Consider the following 27,575-nt stretch of genomic DNA (forward strand, 5'->3'; position numbering starts at 1 on the left):
GGCGGTTATCATACGCCTTTAAGCTGAAATGGCTATTAGGGTTGCTAAACCTAACCTCCTTTAAATTGACGGCAAATATATGTAAACTTTTATTGTTCAGTTTTCTGACTATGATATGAGTACAAATTAACAAGAAGTTGGCAGCAAATTCTGCTCTTTAACTTTTCCTGGCATTTTGTCGTCTGGTACTCGAAGTAAATTTTGGTTAAGTTAGATTTCAGAATTCACGTCATTGGGCACGAAGTATAGATACCAGAAGTCCGAACGGTAAAGGATTTTTCACATTACTTGTGTACACAAAAATAAACCTAGATCATAGTTCTTTTTTTTTGCCACTGGCTGCGCAAGTATTCAGAACGTACCGATATTATTATCATTATTACGCGTAAGAACGCACTGGCTGACCTAGCTCGTATGATAGATTGTAAAATTGAAAATTTCTTGGGTTTTTTTTTTTTCCTAAATAACTCTAGAACAAATTTTTTATATCTTTTTAATTTTGACATCTAAAAATATGCGCTCGACCAAATTCGCTATTATGCTGCCTTCAAGCGGAGGACTTTGGCATAACGGAACCCCATTACAAGGCTTACGTCAAAAATTATCTAAGAAATGATTTTATCAACTCAGTAATCTACCAAAAATTTTTTGACGTCAATTGATAAGAAATTACCAATAAACTTCTTATAATTTGTCTGTGCATGAAAAATGACGGTCATTTATCGTCTCTATGCAGTTCTTAGTTGTCCTCTCCGCCACTTACGCTCTTTTGCACTCTTCAAGCTTCTGCTTCCATTCACGTGGTAGGTATTTTCGTTATAATTTTGTACATTGTAAAAAAAATAACTTAAATTCTCTAAATTTTGATAAATTTTTATCGGAATATATTTAAAAAAATAATTTCTTCCATTTTATTATAAAAATATCACTTTAATATTTCAGAATTTCTTCCTACATAAATTTTTAAGTGCTATAACCTCTAAATCTAATGACCAATTCCAAAGTAAAATTGACACATTGAATTTTTTTTACAGCAGCGAGAAATAAAAAACCACAAAGATGGCAAAGTCCAAGAATCACACAAATCACAATCAGAGTAAGTGGAAAAATGTTGCTAAGATATCCTTGAAATTGATCTTCTGACTAATAAATTTATTTCGTTCACAGATCGTAAAGCTCACAGAAATGGAATCAAGAAACCTAAGCGTTACAGACACGAATCAACTCTTGGGGTAAATTTATATAATTACTATTTTAAGCGCCACAATAATTACGATACTAAAAGTAGCAGACATTGATAGTATATTACACATCTAGGGAAGTAAAGTAAGAAATGTCTCAGATCACATGTAATTGTTAGTCGAGGCTTCGCCCGGAAGCGAGAAAAAAATTTTATTATGTTCAACTTAAAAATTAAATACTGATAGGCAAAAATTTTGAAATAGGCATATTAGGGTGAAAAAAAAACTGACTATTTTTTTTTTCGAGTCTCTTATGAAAATTTGTTGGTTTACGATGTTTTGAGAAGCCTCCAAAAATCAGCTCGATATAAAACTTTCAAGAAGTCGAAAATAAATGATCGAAATTTGAATTTTTATTTCAAATTTTTTTCTTTCTCGTGGCAGCAATAGTTTATATTTGTCAAATCAGAAGTACGCTGAAAATATAAGCCCAAAATTAAAATATTTAAACCTCGCACAAGAATTTTGAATGTTTCCGAGTGCTGCGTTTTGAACGTTTTCGAGCGACCCTCGAATACTGATAATAAAGCTCGATTTTTTCACCATCAATTTGCATCACAATGAATGGAAATACAACCCGAGAAATAGAAACAATAAGTTATTTACATACTTTTTTATTTTTTAATTCAATTTTTAGTTTTCTTTGCTTATTCAAAACTTACCAAATGTTATTGTTCAAAACTGTCCTGTATATTTTTGGTTATGCATAAGTTATATTTTAGTGAAATGACAATAATTGAGTTATAAAAAAATACAAAAACTAATTCAAAGTATTAGTCACTTATTATCAGTTAATATTCAAAATTCTTGAGCGCCGTTTAAATATTCAAATTTTCGGCTGAAATTTTCAGCAAAGGCATGATTTTACAAATATAAACTATCGTTGCCACGAGAAAGAAAAAATTTAAAAGTAAAAAATCCGAATTTCAGTCATTTTTGATATTTTAAAAATTCTTGCGTGACCTCTTGAAAATTTTTTATCGTCGATTTTTGGAGAGGCTTCTTAAAACATCGTAAGCCAACAAATTTTCATAAGACTCGAAAAAAAAAAAATATTCGGTTTTTTTGGGCCACCCGATTACATATAATAAATTTGATTGTGTATGAAAATTTTAAAAATGTCAGATGTCGGCTACTTTTAGTATCCTAAATAATCATTACTAAAATACTATGTCTATATTATAGATGGATTTGAAATTCTTACGCAATCAGAGATTTGCTAAAAAGCATAATTTAAATCCCAAACAACAGTTGAAACGAGCAGCAGAACGTAAAGCTCTTCGTGAATCAAAAGGAAAATAATTTTATGTTTATAATTAAAAATAAACTTTGAAATCCATCAAATTTGTTTATAGTTTCATTCTTTTATCCACTTTATTACAATTAAATATTCTTACAGGTAAGAATTTCATTCTAACATTTAAGTTTGTAATTTCTTTGTCATCATACAACTGAGTTAAGATTTTGATTGTTGTAAGCAAGTTGTTCTAAGGGAGGCTTTTGTTCATCGATATTGCTGCGTAAACTAATCAAATATGATCTTGAAGTTAGCAGACAATTAACAATTCGGATTTTTTTTTTCAACAAATGAATTGGAAAAAAAAGTCTTGGTAGAAACCAATCGTCAGGATCTTTAAGCTATTAACATGCATATTGACAAGTTAAAAAACAAAAAGAATTAAAAGTATACATAAATATTGAATTAATAAGTTTCACTCTATTTATTATTCGCGTACTTCATTAATATTCTATAAAACGTTCTTAGTCATGAAATTTATCCTAATGAAAACGAAGAGTTTTTTTATATTTTATTCTAGAGTAAGCTATATAAAAACAGATTTAAAATATAAAATTATTCTTTTAATAAATAAAAAAAAACCTATGACCATTGATAAATAATAAAAGAAAGTTTCATTTAACAACAATGATTGATTATTTGCTTATTTCCAATAGTTTAATATAGCTACACGTAGTCAGAGAATTTTTTAATTATTTGACTAGAAGAATACCTGGAAAAGTCAGGAAATTTCAGTTTCAAAAATCTGTGGTCAACATGAGTTTTCTTTTTTTAGTTATTAGAAAATAACATTTTTCTAAGTATATAGAAACTACAACAATAATTAATCATTGATATGTTATGAGTTACGAAGTTGTCTATATTTAAAAAAAAAACGTTATTTGTAACATTCGTAATTCTTTAAATGCTCAATTGATAAGATCTAAAAAAGTATTTTTTAAATATCTTCGTAAATACACATTTTATTACAAACATGAATATGACCTTTTTTGTCAAGAATTTAATTTTTTACAAAATTTTTCCTGTGATTTTTTCCTTTAATCTGCATATTTCATGAGATATTAAACAAAACCACGATTGTATCAAATGAACTTTGATCGTCTTGCGGCACGTGTCTTTTTTTACTTAAAAAGAAAAAACCAAATTCCCCACGTATTTTTTCACTAAAAAGAAACTTTTTTTGGGGTGCCTGAGAAAATTTAATTTTTAACGACCACCCTAATACGTATGTATACTTTTGTATTTGCGGCCCTTAGGGAACATAAGTCTCAGGGTCGAGAAAATTAATAAATAATAATAACAATAAAGAAATCCATACATCCAAATTTCTACATGGAAATCCAGGTACTTAAAATCCCCAAAGTGGATTTCCTATATGGAAAACATATATAAATTCCTACTTTTTCTTCATGGATTCCTATGGGTTTCCATGCAATCTTACATGGAATTTTTTATTAGGGTAGTGTTTTATGAAGTTTTAGAAGAGAGCTAAAAATTTAGTATTTTAAAAAATTATTATTTTCGTCTCAGAGAGTAATTGTTTTTGAATTCCTATTTAATGTATGAATGCAACAAGGATAGTTCTATTCATTTCTCTGAGTATGGAAGATATGGGGAAAAGAAAAGACGTTTTACATCAAACTTAAGGGGGGGGGGGGTAAGGTTAATTCGTACAAAAAAAGACATCTTTTTGAGAATTTTTTGTAACAATACAGTTAAAATCGCTATATTCGAATCAATGGTTCATCAAAGTGTGGTGTTCGAAGAATATTTTAAGAAATTTTTACGAAGAAATATTGAAAAATACGGCAATGGCATGAATTACTTGGACGCGTCTCAGAAAAAAGTAGAATCGCGATGCCCCTCATAAGTTTGTGCTGGATCATCTGAAATCAAGGGTTCAAAGTTTTTTCATTAGATAATAGTTTTCCCCAGGTAATACTGAAAGGCTTTTTCAAAATTTGAATTTTTCACTTTTTTGGAAAACTTAAGAGGAAAAGCACGATTTTTTAGCAAAAAATTGACTTATTTTGTTATTAAAAAATACGAATTATTAATCAATTTTAAAAAAGTTCTTCAGCGTTACCTCGTAAATTATGTATAGAAATAGTATTCAAAATTTCAAAAGGATCGGTGCAGTAGTTTTTAAGTTATGATGGACACCGGACTTTGAAACTACAGTTCCCGCGTAATAGTTTAAACGAATACTTTCTGAAAAATAACGCACTCTACCGATGGAAGATTGGGCTCACAAAAAATCTAACCCATGTTATTTTTACTTCGTTCAGGCTCCTTGTATCTAAACTTCGAAATAAACATCAACGAAAAAATATTTAGATTCAATTATGACAAATAATCCAGATCATATTTTATTATTTTGTGGAAAAAGAAAATCAGGGAAAGATTATATTACTGATAATTTACATAAAAGGTAAAATTAAGGACATTCTCAGACAATCCTCCCCTCACTTTTCAAAAATATGCTGTGAGCTTGAACTGTCATTACGATATTAAAATTTTATTAATTAATTAAAAGCAAAATTAAAGCCTTAATTGAAAAAAGAACAACGTAGTAATAATTTCGCCGAGGTATCGGATTTTAAAATAATTACTTATAGCTGCTATCAGTGTGGAGTTGAACAACATTTGTTCAATAAATTTTAGTCTCAAAAATTTGAAAATTCGAATTATAAAGTTGATATGAAGATTTTAACAAGTGTGAATGTATCAGACATCAGAAAAATTTAGAATTAAAAATAAATAGACTAAATAATTTAAAAAATAAAATTTTTGAAAAATGCGCATTTAAAAAATTTTGAAATTAATAAGTGCATTTTTATAATTATTATTTCTTAAATTATTTACTCTATTTATTTATTTTCAATCGTAAGGTTTGACCTCTTTCGATCATATACAAAATAATTAATACATATAGTGAAGTAGCTTAAATTTATAATTTGTAATTTACAGTTTAAAACTCATAACACATAACTTAGACTCGACTCAAATCAGTCCAACAGATTTTTAACAGTTCCATATCCACAATTATTATTATCTATAGTTCATTTGATTATTCCAAATCGATTGATTAAGTAAAGCATCTTTGACGAAATAAATCTAGTGATTCTGATGACGTGATCTCAAATAGAAGTGAGTTCCAAAAAGTACAACCTACTATAATAAAAGACTTTTGATAGCAAGCTGTACGTGCAAAAGGGACCTGGAGTGTATCAGCCTGCAATGGATTTCTACGTGAAATTAGATTAGATCTAAGTTTTAGTTGATGATTAAATAAATTAGCTCTCCCAAGACACAACACTTTATAAAACTCACACGCAATGAAGTATAATCTTCGATTCCGTAACTTTAGCCATCCTAAATTACGCCTTTGCTGTGATAGATGTTCATCGCGTCTCAGACGCAAAATAAAACGCACACAATTATTTAATGGCACTAAAAGTGATCTTTTAAGATCATAGGTTAAATTAGTAAACACACACGCACAGTAATCATATATCGGGAGGATCAGACTGACTATAAGTCTACGCTTTAAATCTAAGTTTAAATTCGCATCATTCATCCTAATTCTATATAAAGAATATGCAGCACGCTTTTTAATATACGCTACTTGAGCGCACCATGACAATTTATAATTTTAAATTTGTCTGATGTCTGCTACAGTTACACTCATAGATTTTACTGAAATTTATTTTCTAAATTTCGTTTAACTACCAACTGATACCAATTGAAAGTAACTTATTTCAAAATCTATACCTCGGTGAAATTATTACTACGTTGTCCTTTTTTCAATTAAAATTAAAATTTTTTTTAATCAGTTGATAAAATTTTGATACGCTTATGACTGTTAAAAGCCATTGAAAATTTTTAAAAAGTGGGAGGGCACTGTCTGAGAATACCTTATTATTATTGTAATGATGAATACATAATTTTTAAGTAATTCTGGTTATGCAGGCTTGGTGAAAAAAGTGTTATCGTTAAACTTTCGGGTCCCATAAAAAGTCATTGGGCAAAATCATTCAATTTAGACATGAATCAATTACTTAGTGACGGAGAGTATAAAGAAAAGTATAGGCTCGAAATGATAAAATGGGGCGAAGATAAAAGACGTGAAGATAACGGTTATTTTTGTAAAGCAGCTATTGAAATGTATAATGGTAACAAACTATAAATAGTTGATTTTAAAAAATTATTCGAATTGAGTATTGATAGATATTAAGATTTGTTTAGCTTTTTTACCAAGTAAAAAAATCTGGATAATCAGTGACGTTAGACGTAAAACGGACATTAAATGGTTTAAAGAAGTATATGGAGAACTTTGTAAAACTATCCGAATCAAATGTAATGACGACATAAGATCTCAGCGAGGGTGGAAATTTACACCAGGTGAAATTCATTTGATCATAGTATAAAATCATCCTTATAATATTTTTTTATCTGTTTATTTATTTAATTTTTACAGGCATTGACGATTGCGAAACTGAATGCGATTTAGATGATATAAATGAATGGGATTTAGAAATAACTAATGAGCGTGGTGACTTGGATGATATTATAGCAAATATTATTCGAATTATTAATTAAGTATAAATTTTAATTTTTGAAAATTTCCTTATTATAATTTTTATATTAATAAATAAATTAATAAATTAATTTATTTATTAATATAAAAAAAATTAATTAAATTAATAAATTAATAAATTATTATAATTTTTCCTTATTAAATTTTTATATTAATAAATTTTATAATCTAGTTATGACAGAGTTGCGTCGATTTTTTCAACGTGCCCTAAAAAAGACAATATCTAATTTCTTCCCGTATAAAACAATATATGGTTAAAATATATAAGATCATATATGTTTGCAACAAAAAAATATATGATATAGTATATTGTATATTATAAAAAATCATATAGCGATTTTGGCCGATTTAATATAAAATTATATACAGTAGCAAATATATGTATTCCATATATGTAACTTATATGTTTTTTATATGAAGCTATGTATACATTTACATTCACCTTATAATATATTGTATTGATATATTTCCTTTTATATTTAAAAAATATAAAATTTTTATATGAAATAAAATATATGGTAGCATATAATTTATATTATATATGGCACCATATATTTTCTTTGTTATATTTAAGCATATATTTTATTCGGTGTATGATGTGTATATGGGTACATCATATATTCGCATCAAATTAACTAATTTTGAAAATTTTATCTGCAATTTAAAGAGTATATCAAAATTTAGATCTAATTTAATTGGAGTTGATCGTACGAATAAGAAACTTTTTTTTCCATACACAATATAAATATATGTTTTTATATATGATCAAAATATATTTTTCGTATATGATAGAAATATATGTTTTTAGGTATGATAAAAATATAGTTTTCGTATATGACAAGAATATATATTTTCATATATGATAAAAATATATTTTTTATATTTGAATGACATATATATTTTATACATGCTAAACATATACGGACGTGTATGATGAATATTATATTTTTTAATATGGAAAAAAATATATCAGAAAATATAGTTAAATTGGCCACATTTATTTTCTGATATTTATCATATATTTTGACCATGGTTTCATGAGAAAACAAATAATAATAGCGCATGTGCCATTCCTCCCAATAGAGGCAAAAATTTAAACTTTCAGGTACAGATCTGGTGAAAAATAGTATACCCTCCATGGAGAAGACACAATCGCCTTCGGCTCGAGTAGGCAATTTTGCACGCGGGTTGGAATGTCTTACTTTCCTTTCTTGCATACAAAAAAAAAATCGTGGAAAAATTACAGTTTCAAATAACAGCCAAGTCCCTATACTTCGATCAGCTAAAAACCCAAATTATTATTATTAAAATAGTATATTACACACCTAGGGAAGTAAAGTAAGAAATGTCTCAGATCACATGTTTGTTGATCTTGACTTCGCCTCGGCCAACAAACATGTGATCTGAGACGTTTATTTACTGCCTTGGGTGTGTAATATACTATTAATGATACCTTCGAACTCCAAGTTAATAAATTTTTAGATCTTTTTACTGCCCAAAAAAACATCCGAATATACAGAGTAAGGGTTAATAAAAAATAGAGGAAATGGTTTTAATATAATACACAATATTTGATAAGTTTATTTTAATATCATAACTTTTTTCAATAACTCAATATATATATTATACGAATCTAAAGTAACAGACCCTAAATAAGAAGTTGAATTGTATAAACGTACTGATTAATATCACAGTTAGAATAACTTATGGTTATTATTTTTGTATTATAAATGGCCTCAAAAACTTAGACTTAATGGCCAAACAAATGATAAATAAATAATTATTTTATAAAGAAAATGCAATTTCATTTTTTCCTATAATAAATAAATTTAAAATCCTAATATCTCTTTTTGAAGTTTTACCCAATCCATAGCTTTCTGAGACAATAGTCTCTTTTGACTTAACGCTATCGCAGCTTGGTTAAATTTATCTTCGTTCTTTCTAATATACATCTGAGCATCTTGCTCTAATAATGCCATTTTATCGGGTCTTACGTCATCCATAGACACCATTTCCGTTAAATAAGGATTAAATCGGTAGTAAACGTCATCTGGTAAAAGATCATTCAATACTATATGGACTCCTAAAATAAAAACACAATTAGTTATTTCGTTAACCTGATTAAGCATCTGATTTATAATGTCAATTAATTCACTACCTTCTGTGTCTGTGGCGCTGGCTAAAATTTTATAAAATTTGTCTTTCCAACTAGATGCAACAGTTTCTTTCATTTTACCTTCACTGTTTGGAATAATTGGTGGCGTTCTACCAGTTCCAAACGATACCACACATTGAATGGGAGTATTTGGCCATAAACGTTTAGCTTCATGAATAGCTACTGCACAAGGGTTATTAACTATTATTCCGCCATCAGTTAGAATATAATCTCCATGTTTGAACTCTTCAAAATAAGTTGGAGCAGCTGCTGATGCTCTTGCTGCTTCCCATAACTTATGTCTATAAGAGCCCATATATTGGCTTTCTACACGTGGTGGTAGAGTGTAATTTCTAAATATGTATGCTGCTACTTGCGCATCATTGAATATGGTTGCGATAGCTGAAAACTAAAATAATTTTATTTTTTTTTGGTTTCATTGTTTTTAGTTTTGACTTTCAGTTCAATTTTTCGTGAATTGCCGGTCTTAAGTTTTTTATTTACAATTAAACAAAAAGGATTTAAATAATGATTCTTAATAGGGCTCTTGCAACAAGAGGTACAAAGGTTATAAAAAAAAGGTCATTCGGCAGCCGAAATGAAAGTAGATTTTTCATTATTTATTTAATTATTTAAATCCGTAAGGTAGACGGTGGCGTTTAAAGGTTCATCTAAAGCTTATAAGGTCAATTATATTAATGCTTGTCAATTTTGAAAAAATACTTCATATATACTTTCATGTTAAGATTTTAACAGTGTTACACGGCAGTAATCGGAATTGAAACAGTTACTTGAATTTATTAAAAAGTGTAAGAACGAATGCAACAGCTAAATTTCAATAAATAAATAGCTAATTTTCGTTGAATATAAAAAAATACTACTGAAATATGAAGCTCATTAGATAAGCTATATAAAAATATTAACAAGATTCAACTATTATGTATTACTTGAAAGTTATTAAATGAGAAAGTCAAAAAAAATGTTTTTTTTTCTATTTTTCTGAAAATTTTGAAATTCATCAAAGTATTAGAAAAAATTATCTAAAGAGTAAGAAACATAGCTTAAATTAAAGTAAATCGAATGAACATAAAGATTCAATCACCAATAATAGATTATCTCTTTGGGATCAAAAGTTATTTAAAGATAAATCAAGAAAAGTTGAATTTTTTGAAAAATTAAAAAATCTTTAAACGACTATAACTTATAAACTTTTTGGCCGATTTAGCTCATCTTTGAACTGAACCGAGCTCTTTAGCTAAAAAATATGTAAAAAAAATTTCATCAAGATCGGTATAGAATTGTGGACACTATCGTGGGAAAACTGCGCGTTACATCGTATATATATAAATGCAGATATAAACTTTTTCACCAATAGAATTTTTGGTACCTATTCGCTCTAAAATAGATAGAAAATATTAAAATTTTCGTAATGTCGCTTCATGAGGACAAATATAACAGTTAGATTTTTATAAAATCTACTGATATTAGGCCAATTTATTATATTTTTCGAGTTATCGTGGTTTCGAAGATTCATACACGATAATGGACCCTACACAGAAAAAAAGGAAATCTTAAACCAAGAAATAAAATGTCTTCGAAATTTTTTTCTTGAACCAAACCGAAATTTCTTACTTTACTGGAGTAAAAAATTATTTGGATCAAGAAATTATTTCCTTCGCGGAAGACATAATTTTCTTAGTCTGAAACATAAATTCCTTAAACCAAGAAAAAACTTTCTTGGTCCCAAAAATTTTTTTTTTAGTTCAAGAAGATTTTTTTTTCAATTCAACAAATTTTTTTCTTGGCTAAAGATTGTTACGTTTTTGAGTCAAAAAAATATATCTTGAGCTAAAACGAAAAAGTTTTTAAGCCACGAAAAATAATGTTTTAAACCAAGAACAAACTTTCTTGGGCCAAGAAAGTTTGATTTTAACTCGAGACATTTTTTTCTTATCCAAAGACTGTTACCTTATCGAGTCAAGGTACAATGTCTTGAACTAAAAGAAGAAAGTTTTTGTACCAACAAAAAAAAAATTTTTAAACCAAGGACAAACTTTCTTGGGCCAAGAAATTTTTTTTTGTCGCAAACAAAAAAAAATTTTTTCAGCTAAGAAATTAATTTCTTTAATTGAGCAAATAAATTTATCGAGCTAAAAAAATTTTATTTTTTTTTTTTTATTTTTTTATTGAACAATTTTTTTTTGTTTAAATATTACAAACAATGCCGTGAAGCAAATAAATACTTTATCAAGAGCATTTATAAGGGATAGGCAAGTTTCGCAATGAGTTAAACACTTAAACCGAATTGAGAAAAAACAATTATCGCTTCACGACGGAATCGAACCCAGATCGATTCGGCGTCACGCGAGAGCTTTACCAACTAAGCCATCTCAGCCTTTGACAGGTTACGTTGACTTTGTCCACATATACTGAGCCACACTGGCCTTATGGTCAGTCACATTTTTAAATCCTAAACACAGAATTAATATTACAAATATTATCGCCAATAATTTAGAGAAATGTTAGTTCCGACATTTTACCGAAATACTGAACGGATCGTATGAATCGTTCATAAATGAATTTCAATATTAAAATGAAAAAGTTTAAAAAAAAAAAAAAATTGAGAAATTATTCGATATTGTTTAATTACATTAATTAATTAATTTATTATAATAATATAATTTAGCTATTTAATTTTTAATTTATTTAAAATAAAAATGTGGACTCAAAATCCATTTGCTGTGCTAGTGTGAGAAAGAGAGAGAGTGGGGAGTATTCATTCCTTGGGGTGCGAAGGAGGGAGCACCTACGAGTGAATCCAAGAGAAACTTTCTTGGCTTGAGACTCTAGTAATCTTGGTTTGAGATTTTTCGTGTGATTGGTCAAAGAAAGTACACTATACTCAAACCAAGAGTTTAAATTTTTTAAACCAACTCCCTTTATTTTTAGTTCGAGTTCGTACCGTTTATTGTTTCAAAACATCATAGTTCTCTAATTAAGTGTATAACTTGCTTGAACTAAATATTTTTATTTCTTGGTTTAAGTAAGTAACATACTTAGGTTAAGAAAAATATTTATTATAATAAGAAAAGCAAGTTTTTAAAACAAGTAATTCTATTATTGGACCAAGTATGAAATATGTATTGGCTTAAGAACTTTTTTTCTTAATTCATGATTTAAAATTCAAGAAATTATTTCACTTCGTTCAAGAAATTTCCGGTTTTCATTCCACCCGCTGAAAAATTTCTTGGTTGAAGAAAAATTTTCTCGAGTCAAGATTTTTTTTTTTCTGTGTACTGGTTTTTTGGATTAAAATTATTCATTTTAAATCAATGGAATAATGAAGAGTTAATACTGGGTAGAAATTATTCTTTAATAAATTATCATTGTACTTGTATACAATTTATCCCATTTTAGAGTGTAATAAAAAAAGTGTAGAGATGATTTAAGGTGTGAATTAGTTGAAAAAATAATTTCAATTGTAACGCGTTTGAGGTGTGCAAAAAAATTATTATTCCAATGAGTTATTATAGAGAATAATTACCTTCGGTGAATGAGGATCACGGGCCGTTTTAATGAGATCTTCATTTCCCAATTGTTCTTGCAACATTTGTTCCCACAATGCAGTATCATAATATGCATGACTCCACACTAAACTGCTTGTTCCACGAAGTGCGCTTTGATTAAAAATCTTCATACTGAGTTCTTTATACAAATCAGAAACTTCGTCTAAAGATTTTCGTTTCGGTGATCCTGTTAATTATAGTCTCGTATCATCATTAAAAGTCTTTGTAGCTTATCAAAATAAAATGAAATAATTTTTACTATAATTAATGTAGATATTTTTAATAAGTACCATTATTAGGGTCATTCCATTTTATGACTGTTAGCATGAATAAACAATTTATTCATTAAAATTAATCATATAATATATAATTTGAATATATTAAAAAATACCTAAATTTGCTGCAAGAATTGCGCCCGTACTGACTCCACACATGTAGTCAAACATTTCATGTACTCTGCGCCCGGTTAACTTTTCCAATTTCTTAAGCATTTCAATGACAAGTAGTCCTCTCGTACCACCCCCATCAATTGAAAGAATTCTGATGCCTCGGCAAGGAAGTGGATCGATGTACCCCACTACTGCAAGAGCTTCTCGGATAGATGCTAATTATATTGAAAATTTATTGTCATATGTTATTTTTTGTTAATTAAAGATTTATAAGTAGGGACAAGATTTTTGCGTTAATTTTGAAAAGAATCGTTCAAATGTTTGATATTCCGGCGAAAATATTGGTTTTATAAAAAAAGTTTTCAAACAAAAGTTGTAAGAAATTTGATTTTCGAAAAAAAATGACTCTTATGATTTTTTTATACGACCGATATTTTCACCGTAATTCCAAAATTAAGATTCTTAATGAATGATTAAAATTTTTGTTAATTATGAAAATCTTAATTTTGAAATTACGGCTTCATTATTAATCCTAAAGAAAAATTATGTAAGACATTGTTTTTGGAAAATTGAATTTTGAACAACTTTTACTTGAAAATTTTTTCTATACGACCAATATTTTAGCCATAATATCAAAAATTAGACATCATTAATTATTAATTCTAAATTTTCTAATTCAGGAAAAAATCCTTGCCTTATTTATAAGTAAAAAAAAATATATTATTCGCTTTACCGTGTACTTTCTCGTCCTTCGATTTCTGTCTCGTTCGCAACAGTGTTTTAACTGCGCCTTCTTTGATAGCATGATATCTTGCTTCTGGAAACTGCTCTACATGCGCTAAAAAATCTTCTAATCTTTTTATTTGTGAGGTATTAGATTCAGCGATAATTATACTATTCAGTATATGTTTAGTTCTTGATAGAATACTATCTTTTGTTATATTACTTTTGACACAAGTCTTCCATTTAGGACTCGTAGTCAATGGCAAGGATTCTTTTACTCGAGGATTTAATTTTATAAAGAAATCACTCAATAATTGTGGTAATGCTAATATTTGGTCTTTGGTATTTTGTAATAATTGATCTGGAGTAACAACCGATGATTGTAAAACCTGTCTTTTACCATCAACGTTTTTATCATCTGTTTCTTGGTTTACTGTTTTTGGTATTTTATTATCTCTTTGAACAATGGCTACTTTCGTTTCATGATCAATATCTTTGTTGGTCGATCCGTTATCAGAAAAATTTCTCTTGTTATTTTTGATAAAAGGGTAAACTAATTTCTTAGTTACATCGATCCAGTATTTATTAAATATTAACTGAACATTTTTATTGTATTCCAAAATAGATAAAAAGTTTTTTGAATGAGTTAATGATTTCCACTGATTTTGCATTCTGATTTTAGATTGTGTTAAAATATTCAGAGAATATGATAATTTTTCGGTCACATTACTATCATTTCGATTTGCTACACCATCTGTAAGCTTTCTGTAAACAATATTTTTTTATTATTGAATTATTATTGTATATTTGGTGAAAGAAAAAAAAATGTAGGCTTCACCAGGGTTGCAAATTCTTTAATGAGAATATTTGCAATTAAAAATTAAATTTTAAATCCGTAATTGAAATTATATCGATTGAAATTACGAAATTAATTTTTAATTCAACAATTTGAATTGAAAAATTAAAAAATTAATTTTAATTCACAGACGTGGGATTCAAAATTTAAAAATTGATATTTAATCCGGCACAAGAGATTCAAAATTTAAAAATTAATTTAAATGTACACACGTGGGATTAAAAATCGAAAAACTCATTTTTAATCAGACAAGTCAAATTAAAAATTAAAAAATTAGTTTTTAAATTGACACGTGGGTTTAAAATTTGTAAAATTAATTCTAATTCAAAAACGTTGGATTAAAAATTAAACAATTACTTGTTAATTCAAACACGTGGGATCGAAAATTGGAAATTACTTTTTAATTTAGATATGGTACGCAATCAGATATAAGTTATCAAGACAAAAAATTTGATGGCACTCTTAACAGGAAAGAATACTGTTTTATTTGACCAAGTTTAAATATTTTTAAACTTACTCTTGATCTTCAGATATAATAGAATTTGCAATAAAAAGATCATCCATAGTCGAGACATTCAAGAATTAAATTTTTTGAATAATTTTCAGTGTAAACAGAGAATTTAAAATTAAAACAACACTAATCCGGTGTTTGGAATTTTTAATTTTTCATTTAATTTTTGATACGAAAATAGAAAATTAAAACACGGAATGTAATTTTTTAATCCCCTTTAGTTATGGCTAATTAAAATTTTTGATTTACTGTTCAATTATTAAATATGGAATTTGAGATTAGAAAGAAATTTTTGAATCTGGTTTTCCGAATTGAAATTGATCATTTAATGTTTTATTTTAAAACGTAGATTCAAAAACTTAGCCATTACATTTTAACACTACTTTACGAATTAAAAATTTGAAATTTAATTTTTAATTAAAAAATGTAGGATTAAAAATTAAAAAATCATTTTTAATTTGTTGTTTTTGGATTATGAAACATAAAAAAAAAATTAATTGAAGTACTAATGCAATTATAAATTTAATGCTCTATTTGCAACCCTGAAAACATTAAATTTGTGTTAAAATTTAAATACAAAATTCAGGCAATACAAGATGTTAATTCGTTATTTCTTAAATGTCAGTGACAGTATGAAAAAAAAATGTTAACTTTTACATATTTTTGTACTGTAGATATTTCTTAAAAATAATATACATATTATTTTGAGGTTATCAAAAGTGACAACAATTATTATCTAACATTCAACTATTTTTTTATTGTAAAGAGTGTTTTTACTACAGTAAAGATAAAAAAAAATCATGTAATATTTGCTACCAGGCGTAAATATTAAAATTAATTTCTTTTTTAAAAACAAAAACAAATGTTAATTCAGCGAAAAAATAATCTGCATTACATAATATAACTCGAAATTATAACTAAATTTTTCTGATTACTATGATAAATTTTCCAGCTTTTAGTAAATGGTAAATTTTAAAAGTTAATAAAAAAAAATTTTACGTTAAATTTTGACGTTCATAAAACGTCAATTTCATTTTTCTAATAATTCTTCCGTGACTATCGATTGAGTTTTTAACATAAATTTAATAAAGAAACACTTAATAAATGTTGATAATTCAATTTTTGTACCAAGTAATACTTTCAAAGTGTTAAATAGTAGATCGATTTGAAATTTCGAATTAACACAATGGAATGTGTCAATTTAACATTGAATAATCAACACAAAAAATTTACAAAACCATTCGTTCTTAACACAATATTTTTTACTATAAAACTTAACGTTTATTAAACGTTTTGTAGAACTATATAAAAGTGTCTATACATATTTACTAAATATATTAGTAATAATAATCATAGATAAAAGATAAAATTAACTATCTCGTCATTGAGAGTGAAACCAACTAAATTGACTTCTTAATGGGTTCCGTTTTTGTCAAACTAGGCCCAAGAGGCAGCATCATAGCTCATTCGATGACGCGAAATTTAACGTTAAAAATAACTTCTTAACTTATCTAACAACATGGATACAAATAATAATAAATATCTCACATAGAATGTTGCACAGTTACAAGAAGATATCTCAACTATTTATTTACCTGTGTAATAACTTTCATTATTTTCAACAATAACATCCTTCGCGAAATGGTTAGGACATAACCTCGACGATTTCGAAGACCGTAAATTTACATTTATAGTCTGTTCCCAAAGGGCCCGACGTTTTCCATCATTGGGAAAAGTAAAAGTTGCTTTTCCTTTACAGAAAAGAGCACATCACTTACTCATATTCTGTATAATTTTATAATTTCTCTGATATCGAATATATATGATGATCTTGCGACACTAGTAGCTCCTCCAAAACACATATTTAAGTGACAAATATACTGTATATTTATCATGGTTTGACATTCATCGAAAACATCATATGATAGATTGTAAAATTGAAAATTTCTTGGATTTTTTTTCCTAAATCACTCTAGAACAAATTTTTCGTCTTTTTAAATTTGACATTCAAAAATTTGCGCTCGACCAAATTCGCTATTATGCTGCTTCCAAGCGGAGAAGTTTGGCAAAACGGAACCCCATTCTTTATATATATATATATAGTTGTATATAGCACAAGTATATTTTATCGTTATTTATTACCTTTTTAACGTTACACCTTGTCTATAATATCTAAAATGTTTACGTAAGACCATTTTATTACTTAATGACAAATAAATTAGTTTTCCAACACCTCTATTAATTATTTTTGTTTTCATTAATGCTGATAAAAAAAGTTTCACTCCGAAAAAAAAATACAATATGTTTAAAAATATTATGATTAATTTTAAATTAAATCACTGTTAATATTATAAACAAATATTTAAAATTCTCAAAATAATTAAAACTATAAAATATTTTTTTTTTAATATAATTAAGATATTGATTGTTGTTGCTGTTTTTTCACTTTACTGAGTTTAAACGAAGGCAAACGTTGTCTTTTATAGTTTTTTTTTGGCAATGTTTTTAATATTTGAAAATAATATCACGCGATATTAAAATATGTTGTGACGCGCATACTTGGCACGCGTATTCTAAGATGTATTACGCTTTTCTAATATACGCTACAATTCTAATATGTAAACACACTTAATTTAATCAATAAGTGGTGCAATTACAGTTAATGTTAATTTTGTTGTTTGTCAAATACCTCATGACTTTGTTTTCAATTTTTTTTTCGTTGCAATAAAAACGTTTGCGTACAAATACGTACTTATGAGTATATGTTTTATTTTTTGTTATTCATTGAGGTATTTACATTTAAGTCAATTGTTATTCATTAGAAGTATATCATTTTTCAAATAAATATTTATCTAATAAAAATAATTTGTACAAAAGGAAGCATCTTTCTTGATAAATATATGCGAAGTATTTGTGAATATAGACATCGGTTTTAATTTATATTTTGAAAAATATCGTTGAGGTTGATTAATTCATTGCCCTGATTAAAAAAAGGTATTTGACAGTATTAAAATGGCCCGTATGAAAAAGCAATATATGAGATTCCCCGGATCACAATATCTAGCATCATTGAACCCAAGTAAGCCTCAATCCAGTCTCATTGAGAAAAAAAAAGCATTTTGAGCCTCAAATAATGCTCACAGAGCCTCAGTGAGCCTCAAATGGTGATCAAAGAGCCTCAAATAATACTAGTCGAATTTAGATTACATTTTAAATTACTTAGTCAAGACTAGGTTTATATGAGGCTCATCGAGGCTTATTGAAGATCTTTGAGCATCATTTGAGGCTCATTGAGGCTTTTTGAATATCATTTAAAGCTCAAAATGCTATTTTTACTCAAAGGCTGGATTGAGGCTTACTTGGGTTCGATGAGGCTAGATATTGTGACCCGGGTCAGTATAATTCAAAATATATGATAATTTATATGGAATTATAAGAAGTCATATATGGAGCCATACACAAAATTTTGCCGAAATATTATATGATTTTATAATTTGAAACATATATATCGGTAATATATATATTTTTTTTTTACATGATAACTTATAAGTATTACTTATACTGGCACGTGGCCCAATTGGGACGGTATCCCTGATTAAAAATACTCATTGAGAGGGATTGAAAAATTTTTCAATCCTTTTCAATCCCAACAGAGGTTTTGAAAAGTCTTGAATGGGATTGAAATTTCGATCATTTGAATACTTTGTAATTCTTAAAAAGGAATTCAAAAGTATTGAAAAGAATTCAATCTCTCATCATTTCAATACCTTTTAATTCCAAAGTGGAATTCGACAGTATTGAAATGAATTCAATCTTTTATCATTCCAATACCTTTCAATTCCAAAGTGGAATTCGAAAGTATTGAAGAAGATTAAATTTTTTATCGTTTGAATACCTTTTAATTCTAGAGTGGAATTAAAATATATTCATCAGGATTCATTCTTGTATATTTTGAATACTATTTAATTCTCACCCTGATTGAAAATACTCACTGAAAAGGATTGAAAAAGATGAGAATTTAATACTTCTGAATACTTTCTATACTACCAGATTTTCATCTGGGCATAAAATTAATACTTTTCAATTCTATTGAATCCAAAAATATGAGAATTTCTGAACTTCCGAGGAATTGAAAAAGATTCAAAAGAATCAACGTTTTTAATCTTTCTGAATACTTTTCAATACCAAAATAATATATCACATTTCGGGGCACGTGTAGGATTGAAAAGAATTCAAATGAATTGAAATTGTTCAATCTTTCTGAATCCTTCTCAATACCAAAATAATTCGATATTTCGGATCGAGTGTAGGATTGAAAAAAATTCAAATGAATTGAAATTTTTGAACCTTTTTCAATCCTTCTCAATACCTAAATAATTCCATATTGGAAAATATTGAAATGAAAAATTGAATTCCTTTCAATACTTTTGAATTCCATTTTAAGAATTACAAAGTATTCAAATGATCCAAAATTCGATGCCATTCAATACTTTTCAAAACCTCCGTATTGATTGAAAAGAATTAAAATAATTTTCAATCCTTTTCAATAAGTATTTTTAATCAGATGGGAAACTATCCTGATGATTTTTAGAGGGATGTCCCATCACGCGCGCTGCTGTGAGTGTGTGTTTATACGGAGTAATTTACTAAATGAAAGGTTTGTGTTAAAAAAGAATATCATCGATATTATAAGATTCAAAAATTTCAATTCATTTGAATTCTTCTCAATCCTACACTCGATCCGAAATATCGAACTATTTTGGTATTGAGAAGGATTCAAAAAGATTCAAAAATTTCAACTCATTTTAATTCTTTTCAATCCTACACTCGATCCGAAATATCGAACTATTTTGGTATTGAGAAGGATTAAAAAAGATTCAAAAATTTCAATTCATTTTAATTCTTTTCAATCCTACACTCGATCCGAAATATCGAACTATTTTGGTATTGAGAAGGATTGAAAAAAATTCAAAAATTTCAATTCATTTTAATTCTTTTCAATCCTACACTCGATCCGAAATATCGAACTATTTTGGTATTGAGAAGGATTGAAAAAGATTGAAAAATTTCAATTCATTTTAATTCTTTTCAATCCTACACTCGATCCGAAATATCGAACTATTTTGGTATTGAGAAGTATTCAGAAAGATTAAAAATATCAATTCTTTTGAATCTTTTTCAATTCCTCGCAAGTTTAGAAATTCTCATATTATTTTTGGATTGAAAAGGATTAATTTTATGTCCAAATGGAAATGTTGGGGTATAGGAAGTGTTCAAAAGTATTCAATTCTCATCTTTTTCAATTCTTTTCAATGAGTATTTTTAATCAGGCTATAGCCAATAAGGAAAAAAGAAAAAAAAAGTATTACTTATAATATTTTATACTATACTTTAAGTTATTAATTAATATGATAAGATATATGATTTAATTATATGACTGACATATAATATTTATATATGTAAATATATGTTTACATATATTTGCACAAATATATGTAAACATATGTGTACTCAAATATATGATAGATTTATATACTTATCGATATATGATGTAAGCTATATTTTTAGTATTTTTATGTAGTTACATGATAACTACAACTATTTTTATTTCTTTGTTCCTTTAATTTTTAGTATGAATGTATATTTTATATTATTTATACATGTATAATAATATCGAAATTATTATAATATTGAAATTATAAGTTTATATATAGAACAAGAATATAATTTAAGATGTAATATCATATATATACAATCACATATATTATAAGTTACATGGATTATAATAATATTGAAATTATAAATTAATTTATAATGTGAAACATATATTTTACGTTATAAATTAATATATAAAACGGACATATAATTGATACAATTTCACATGTATATATATTCACACATATTATAAATGATATGGATTATTATAATATTAAACGTATAAATTATTATATATGATTAATCATATAATAATCAATATTAATAATTTTACCGCCATATATGTTCAGTTATTTACCATATATTTTTTTATATAATTTTCGACAGTATATGGTTTTTTCATACGGGAGATTAAAATGTTAATACTTTCAAATCTTGCTAAATACTGTAAATCCTGTATCAAAATTCGCGGTTATTAAATACTTTTTAATATTAAAATGTTCGAAAAGAGTAGTAGGGTATGACAGAATTGAAGTAGTATTTAAAATTTCAAATTGTATTAAATACTTTTAAATCCTGAAATAATGTTTTCATTTTATTATTTTTTTAGGATATAAAAGGATTCGACAGTATTTAACAGTTTGAATCATTTCAAATTCTGTTAAATGGTTTTAGAATTAAATAGTATTTAACAGAATTAAAAAATTTGAATCATGTTGAATCCTTCTGAATCACACTTAGGATTTGATAGCATTCAAGAGAATATAAATTTTTTTAATCAAGGATACGTTCATGATGGAGTAAATCATTTTTTTTAATCAAGGATCTTATTTTTAAGAAATTATCTCAAGTGGCTAGCTTAGCTTTTTGTTAGCTTTTAGATTCCCATTTCAAGTCAACTTTTTGCTATTTTTTATATTTACAATAAAGTATTTTTTATTTCTAAACGATAAATCTTAAAAGTTCTTTCAAAATTACCATAAAGATGTTATTAAAATTTAATATGAAAAAAAGTTAGTAAAATGTTATGACAAAATTCAATGATAAATGACGACTTTTTTAAGATAAATAAAAGTTATCTGTAATCCCTGATTAAAAACTCCGATTAAAACCAATGAATTCCGATTTGAAGTCTATCGGATTTCAATCAGAATTCAATAGTTTCAATCGCAGTTCTGCACCTCAATATATTGACAATTTATCTTATTCCTAAAATGTAACTTTTTTGTCTGAAATTAAAAAATATATAGCATTAAATAGCTAACGTTTCGTTGACTATTTCAGGTGACAATTTTGTGATATTTAAATGTCAGCTATGTTAACGACTGGTGACTTATAAATGCTGCCATTGTATGAGTGATTAGTGTTCATAATCATTACTCATTCGGTTTTTTGTTTGATTGGGTGTTATCAGGTGTTTAAAATATATCGACTGCAGTATTGACCTCCGTTTCGCATATGGTACTGTTGCTTTTCGTGACAGTGCGATAAGTCATTGACGTAAAATATGGGTTGACCATTATAGCAATAGAATGAAACTAGATATTTTAAGAAATATTTGTAGTACGAATTACAACCAAAGGAACAAATATAAAATATCCTTTTATAGATACTCGCTAACAATAAAAATACAAGCCCAAAAAGCCCTTAGCTTGTAAGTTGTTAGCCAGTAAATGTTAAGTTTTAAAATTTATTGTATTGTTATAACTATTAATATTATGATTAATTAGGTATTTGTATAACTTTTTCCTACCAAAACAAAAAAAATACTTTAACAATAAAATAATACCAACGTATACTCAAAATAATACGAGCAAAATCCTCTAAGACGGAAATTGAGCTCCACTTACTTAGCCCCTTATATTATGAATCGATTTATTTAAATTGCAATCGTTTGTTGGTCGTTTGTCGGACAATTGTTTATTTACAAAAAAATAAAGAAAACTTCAGACTATATTTTTTTTCATTTAGCCCACGAAGTATAGATACCAGGAGTTCGAACGGTATAAGATTTTTCACATTATTTGTGTACACAAAAATGAATTCAGATCATAGTTCTTTTTTTTTCACTGGCTGCGCAAGTATTCAGGATGTACTGATATTATTATTGTTATTATTATGCGTAAATACGCACTGGCTGACCTGGCTCGTGAACATAAAAATAAATTAAATTAACTATAAATAAAAAAAATTAATCATTCTAATTTAAATGATAATTTAAAATTCTTCTTGTAACTTATACTGTTAATAAATAATATGTTTAACAATAAATTTTTTTTTTTTTTTTTCATCAAGTATGTTTATCGTGATACTGAAATAAATATAGGCATTCGGCGAGTTTTAAAAATATTTTTGCTAGTAAATTTTCATAGGGACAATTTTTAATACTTTTACATGGAAATATTAAAAATAAACTATAAATCCAACTCTTTCAAATTTTTGTTAGCATTAATCTACTTTAATTAATCTACGTTTTTTTAAAAAACAAAATGGTTGCTGCCTAGTATTTTTGTATTATTATTTATTTTTATCAGATGTTTTTAACTTTGCAGATTATCTTTTAAACTTGTCGATATTATTGGGTCGGAAACACTTGAAAAGTTTCCACGAATTTTCCAAAACTTTCATTTAATTCCAAGTTTCTCAAAATATTTTTTTTTAGAGCTGTCCAATAGCAACAAGAATTCCCGCGTAAATTTAAACGGGTACTTTTTGAAAAATAGCGCGCTCTACTGGCGAAAATCCGATCCCTAAATTGATACTATTATTTTAACATTATGTTTGGACTCCTGGTATCTATACTTCGTGATTTAGCCTCTCTATCTTGTTATTTTTTCAATTTTTTTATTAAATCATTAGAAAATCGTTTGTCGGAAATTGTCAAGCCAATGAATTTACAAATAGCAAAAGTTTGCTATACAAAAGTTTTCTTGAATTTTCTGTCAAATGTTCGTCAACTTCGGACTTTTCCATTTTATACGTCAATTTGTATGTAACTCGCTATTCAAATTGATGTAAATTTACTGCTCGAATTAGAATGCAAATTCACTTCAAAAGTTGTCGTCAATTTTCAGGCAAATTTTACATCAATTTATTGTTAATTTGACTTGAAAAATTGTTAAGTATATTGTTACCGTTAAATTGTAGATAATTTTATGCATAAATTTGTTTACCCTCTGAAATAATGAGAATGAACTTTACAGACTTTTTTTTTCGTAAAAATTTACTTTTAAATTGAAGAAAAATTAACTGCAAATTTTTATTTTCAATTTTTGCTATCAAATTGATGGCAAATTCGGGCAGCAGATTTCAGGTAATTTCAACATCAACTTACCGTCAATTTCAAGCTAAAGTGGCTATTAGGGTACATTTCTAGACTTTCGTATGTGCGTACGCCCACTCTTTGAAGACAAGTTGACAAAAAGTGTTGCCTGAAAGTTGCGGGAAAGAAGCTGAAGAACAAACGATGCTATTTGGCAGAAAGTTTTGAGAAATTTTTAAATGATCTGCTATTTAACACTTTAAAAGTATTATACCTATAGTGCATTAATTCAAATTATCATTTATTAAGTGTTACTTTGAAATTAACACAAAATTCATATTGAAAACTGAATCGATAATTAAAGAAAAATAAATTAGTTGAAAAATTTACGTGAAATCGATACATTGAGAATGTCAATTTAAATTGAATATTTTTATTATTCATATATTAAATTTACCATTTACTTAGAGCTGGAATGTTTATTCTACTAATCGAAACGATTTAGTGTTAATTTCAAATTATTTTGTGTAATGAAAATATTAATTGATTTATCATTTAAAACTGGTATTAAATATTACAAGATTTTTTTTAACATTGACTCTAATAAGAACATTTTTTACTATCGAAAAATAGTTTAATGTTAGATGAAAATTGTGTCTTTTGATGACCTCAAAATAATGTATGAATTATTTTTAATGAATATCTAAAGTACAAAAATAAAATGTAAAAATTCAAAATTTTTTTGTGTTGTTAGTGACATTTAAAAATTGTTAAATTACTTTGTGGTATATTATCCGAATTTCAGATTGAAAATTGAACACAAATTTTATGTTTAAATTCCAACAGTCTATGTTAAAAAATAACACAATTATTACGGACCGTTTTTAACAAACAGAATATGTTGATTTAAACACAATATTTTTTTCTGTGTACTTTTTGCAAAAACCATTTTTTTCTTGTATCTTCAGCACAGTTTCATTGTTTAATTGATGTATTGTTTTTTTTTTGCACTCAAGCACAAAAGATGGCCTTTGAGTATACGGAGAAAAAAGTATAGTATAAATTACAATGCTATAGTAAAATTTACTAGCAGATATGTAACAATACATTCTGTATTGTAATTATTACTAAACGTTAAGTAAAATTTACTAGTTAGTAATGATTACATCATTAGATATTGAAAATAACTATGCGTAATGTATTTTCTGCTAAGACGATTGTATTTTTTACTATTTGTATAGTAAATTTTACTATAAATACTATTAATAAATACAAATTTAAGAAAATAAATTTTCTAATACAATATAGGATTTGTTACTATCAGGGTTGCGAATTCTTTAATGAGAATATTTGCAATTAAAAATTAAATTTTTAATCCGTAATTGAAATTATAGCGATTAAAATTACGAAATTAATTTTTAATTCAACAACTTGAATTGAAAAATTGAAAAAATAATTTTAATTCAGAAACGTGAGATTATATATTAAAAAATTAATTTTAATCCAAACACGTGGGATTCAAAATTTCAGAATTGATATTTAATCCCGCACGAGAGATTCAAAATTTAAAAATTAATTTAAATGTACGCACATGGGATTAAAAATCGAAAAACTAATTTTTAATCAGACAAGTAAAATTAAAAACTAAAAAATTAGTTTTTAAATTGACATGTGGGTTTAAAATTTCAAAAATTAATTCTAGTTCAGAAACGTGAGATTAAAAATTAAAAAATTACTTGTTAATTCAAACACGTGGGATCAAAAATTGGAAATTACTTTTTAATTTAGATACGGTACGCAATCAGATAAGTAATCAAGACAAAAAATTTGATGGCACTCTTAACAGGAAAGAATACTGTTTTATTTGAACAAGTTTAAATATTTTTAAACTTACTCTTGATCTTCAGATATAATAGAATTTGAAATAAAAAGATCATTCATAGTTGAGACATTTAAGAATTAAATTTTTTGATTAATTTTTAGTGTAAACAGAGAATTTTAAATTAAAAGAACACTAATCCGTTGCTCGGAATTTAAAACTTTTTATTTAATTTTTGATACGAAAATAGAAAGTTAAAAAACGGAATGTAATTTTTGAATCCCCTTTAGCTATGGCTAATTAAAATTTTTGATTTACTTTTCAATTATTAAATATGGAATTTGAGATTAGAAATAAATTTTTGAATCTGGTTTTCCGAATTGAAATTGATCATTTAATGATTTATTTTAAAACGTAGATTCAAAAACTTAGTCATTACATTTTAACACTACTTTACGAATTAAAAATTTGAAATTTAATTTTTAATTAAAAAATGTAGGATTAAAAATTCATTTTGAATTCAAAGATATGGAATTAAAAATTAAAAAATCATTTCTAATTTGTTGTTTTTGGATTATGAAATTAAAAAAAATATTTAATTGAAGCACTAATGCAATTATAAATTTAATGCGCTATTTGCAACCCTGGTTACTATTGTTATGCCTCTGTAGATTTTTTAATTATTCTTTTAATGTTATCTTTCAAAATTGCTGACGGTGATGTTCATACGCCAGCGTCTGGGCAGAGCACACCACATTACCAGTTTATTCCCATGGCGTAATGATACTTAAAATTGCAATGTACTTACTGTAACACCTTTTTAGTCAGTTACTGAATGAAACTCATAGAATATACTACGAAGTGTTATACATTTCTAGTTACAGAAAACCTCTAAGAATTAATTATAGATTTATAATTAAAGATCTTATTTTAATATTATGTTAGAAAATTAAGCCCAGAATAATTACCATCAATTTAATTAAAACTTAACAGATACTAATAAGTTTTCAAGTTGAAGTGCAACTTTACGTTATAAAATAAACAATTAAAAGTGACTATAATTTAGACATTAAAATTTGTGCAAGTTATTTTAAAAAGAAATTGAACCTTTCTCCCAAGGCATAACATAAAATTGGTGGCAGCTAAAAAGGATATCTTGAATCAGTGCATCAGAAACAATTGGAAACATGAGAATAAACATCTTAATGTAAGTAAAATTAAATTATTTACATATGTAGAACGGCAATTTCGAAAATTATCGCGAGAATAAAATTTATTCTGACGAAAGCGAAGAGTCTAGTGAAAATTCGATAAACTTGTCAGAAGTGTCTTCCAAAATGTCAAAAACACAAGAAGAACTACTAACTATTATTGATTCACTACAGAAACAAAATAAGCTATTAAATACGGAAGCTCAAGCTCTCAAGGAAGAAAAAGAGGAAAGTGTAGAATTACAAAAGATGGTACAGTTATTACGAGAGCAAAATATTAATTTAAATGC

At 26.6% G+C, this 27,575-nt stretch overlaps 3 protein-coding genes across 12 annotated transcripts; 2 read left to right on the top strand and 1 right to left on the bottom strand.

Annotated features, from left to right (window-relative positions):
- Positions 1-731: 731 nt before the first annotated feature.
- LOC103569181 (60S ribosomal protein L29) lies at positions 732-2,585 on the top strand. Its single transcript, XM_008546339.3, has 4 exons — positions 732-803; positions 1,035-1,096; positions 1,168-1,232; positions 2,427-2,585. The coding sequence occupies exons 2-4, from the start codon at positions 1,060-1,062 to the stop codon at positions 2,541-2,543; spliced, it is 219 nt and encodes a 72-aa protein (XP_008544561.1). The 5' UTR covers positions 732-803; positions 1,035-1,059; the 3' UTR covers positions 2,544-2,585.
- A 2,190-nt stretch (positions 2,586-4,775) lies between these two features.
- LOC103569182 (phosphomevalonate kinase) lies at positions 4,776-7,140 on the top strand. The gene is made up of 4 exons (XM_008546340.3): positions 4,776-4,969; positions 6,511-6,713; positions 6,787-6,942; positions 7,019-7,140. The coding sequence occupies exons 1-4, from the start codon at positions 4,884-4,886 to the stop codon at positions 7,138-7,140; spliced, it is 567 nt and encodes a 188-aa protein (XP_008544562.1). The 5' UTR covers positions 4,776-4,883.
- Positions 7,141-8,515: 1,375 nt separating this feature from the next.
- Positions 8,516-18,057, bottom strand: LOC103569183 (calcium-independent phospholipase A2-gamma). Of its 10 annotated transcripts, none has more exons than XM_014441516.2 (6): positions 17,481-18,057; positions 13,982-14,736; positions 13,251-13,463; positions 12,838-13,046; positions 9,297-9,702; positions 8,516-9,221 (listed from the first exon to the last, which is right to left on the bottom strand). In XM_014441516.2, exons 1-6 carry the CDS (start codon positions 17,594-17,596, stop codon positions 8,968-8,970), a joined length of 1,953 nt encoding a protein of 650 aa, XP_014297002.2. In that variant the 5' UTR covers positions 17,597-18,057; the 3' UTR covers positions 8,516-8,967. The 10 variants fall into 10 exon arrangements, with proteins under 10 accessions (XP_014297002.2, XP_014297005.1, XP_014297004.1 ...); XM_014441519.2 differs by lacking the exon at positions 17,481-18,057 and adding an exon at positions 16,338-16,446; XM_014441518.2 differs by lacking the exon at positions 17,481-18,057 and adding an exon at positions 15,996-16,091.
- Positions 18,058-27,575: the final 9,518 nt, after the last annotated feature.

The sequence above is a fragment of the Microplitis demolitor genome, chromosome 4 (genome assembly GCF_026212275.2).
Source record: "Microplitis demolitor isolate Queensland-Clemson2020A chromosome 4, iyMicDemo2.1a, whole genome shotgun sequence".
NCBI lineage: Eukaryota > Metazoa > Arthropoda > Insecta > Hymenoptera > Braconidae > Microplitis > Microplitis demolitor.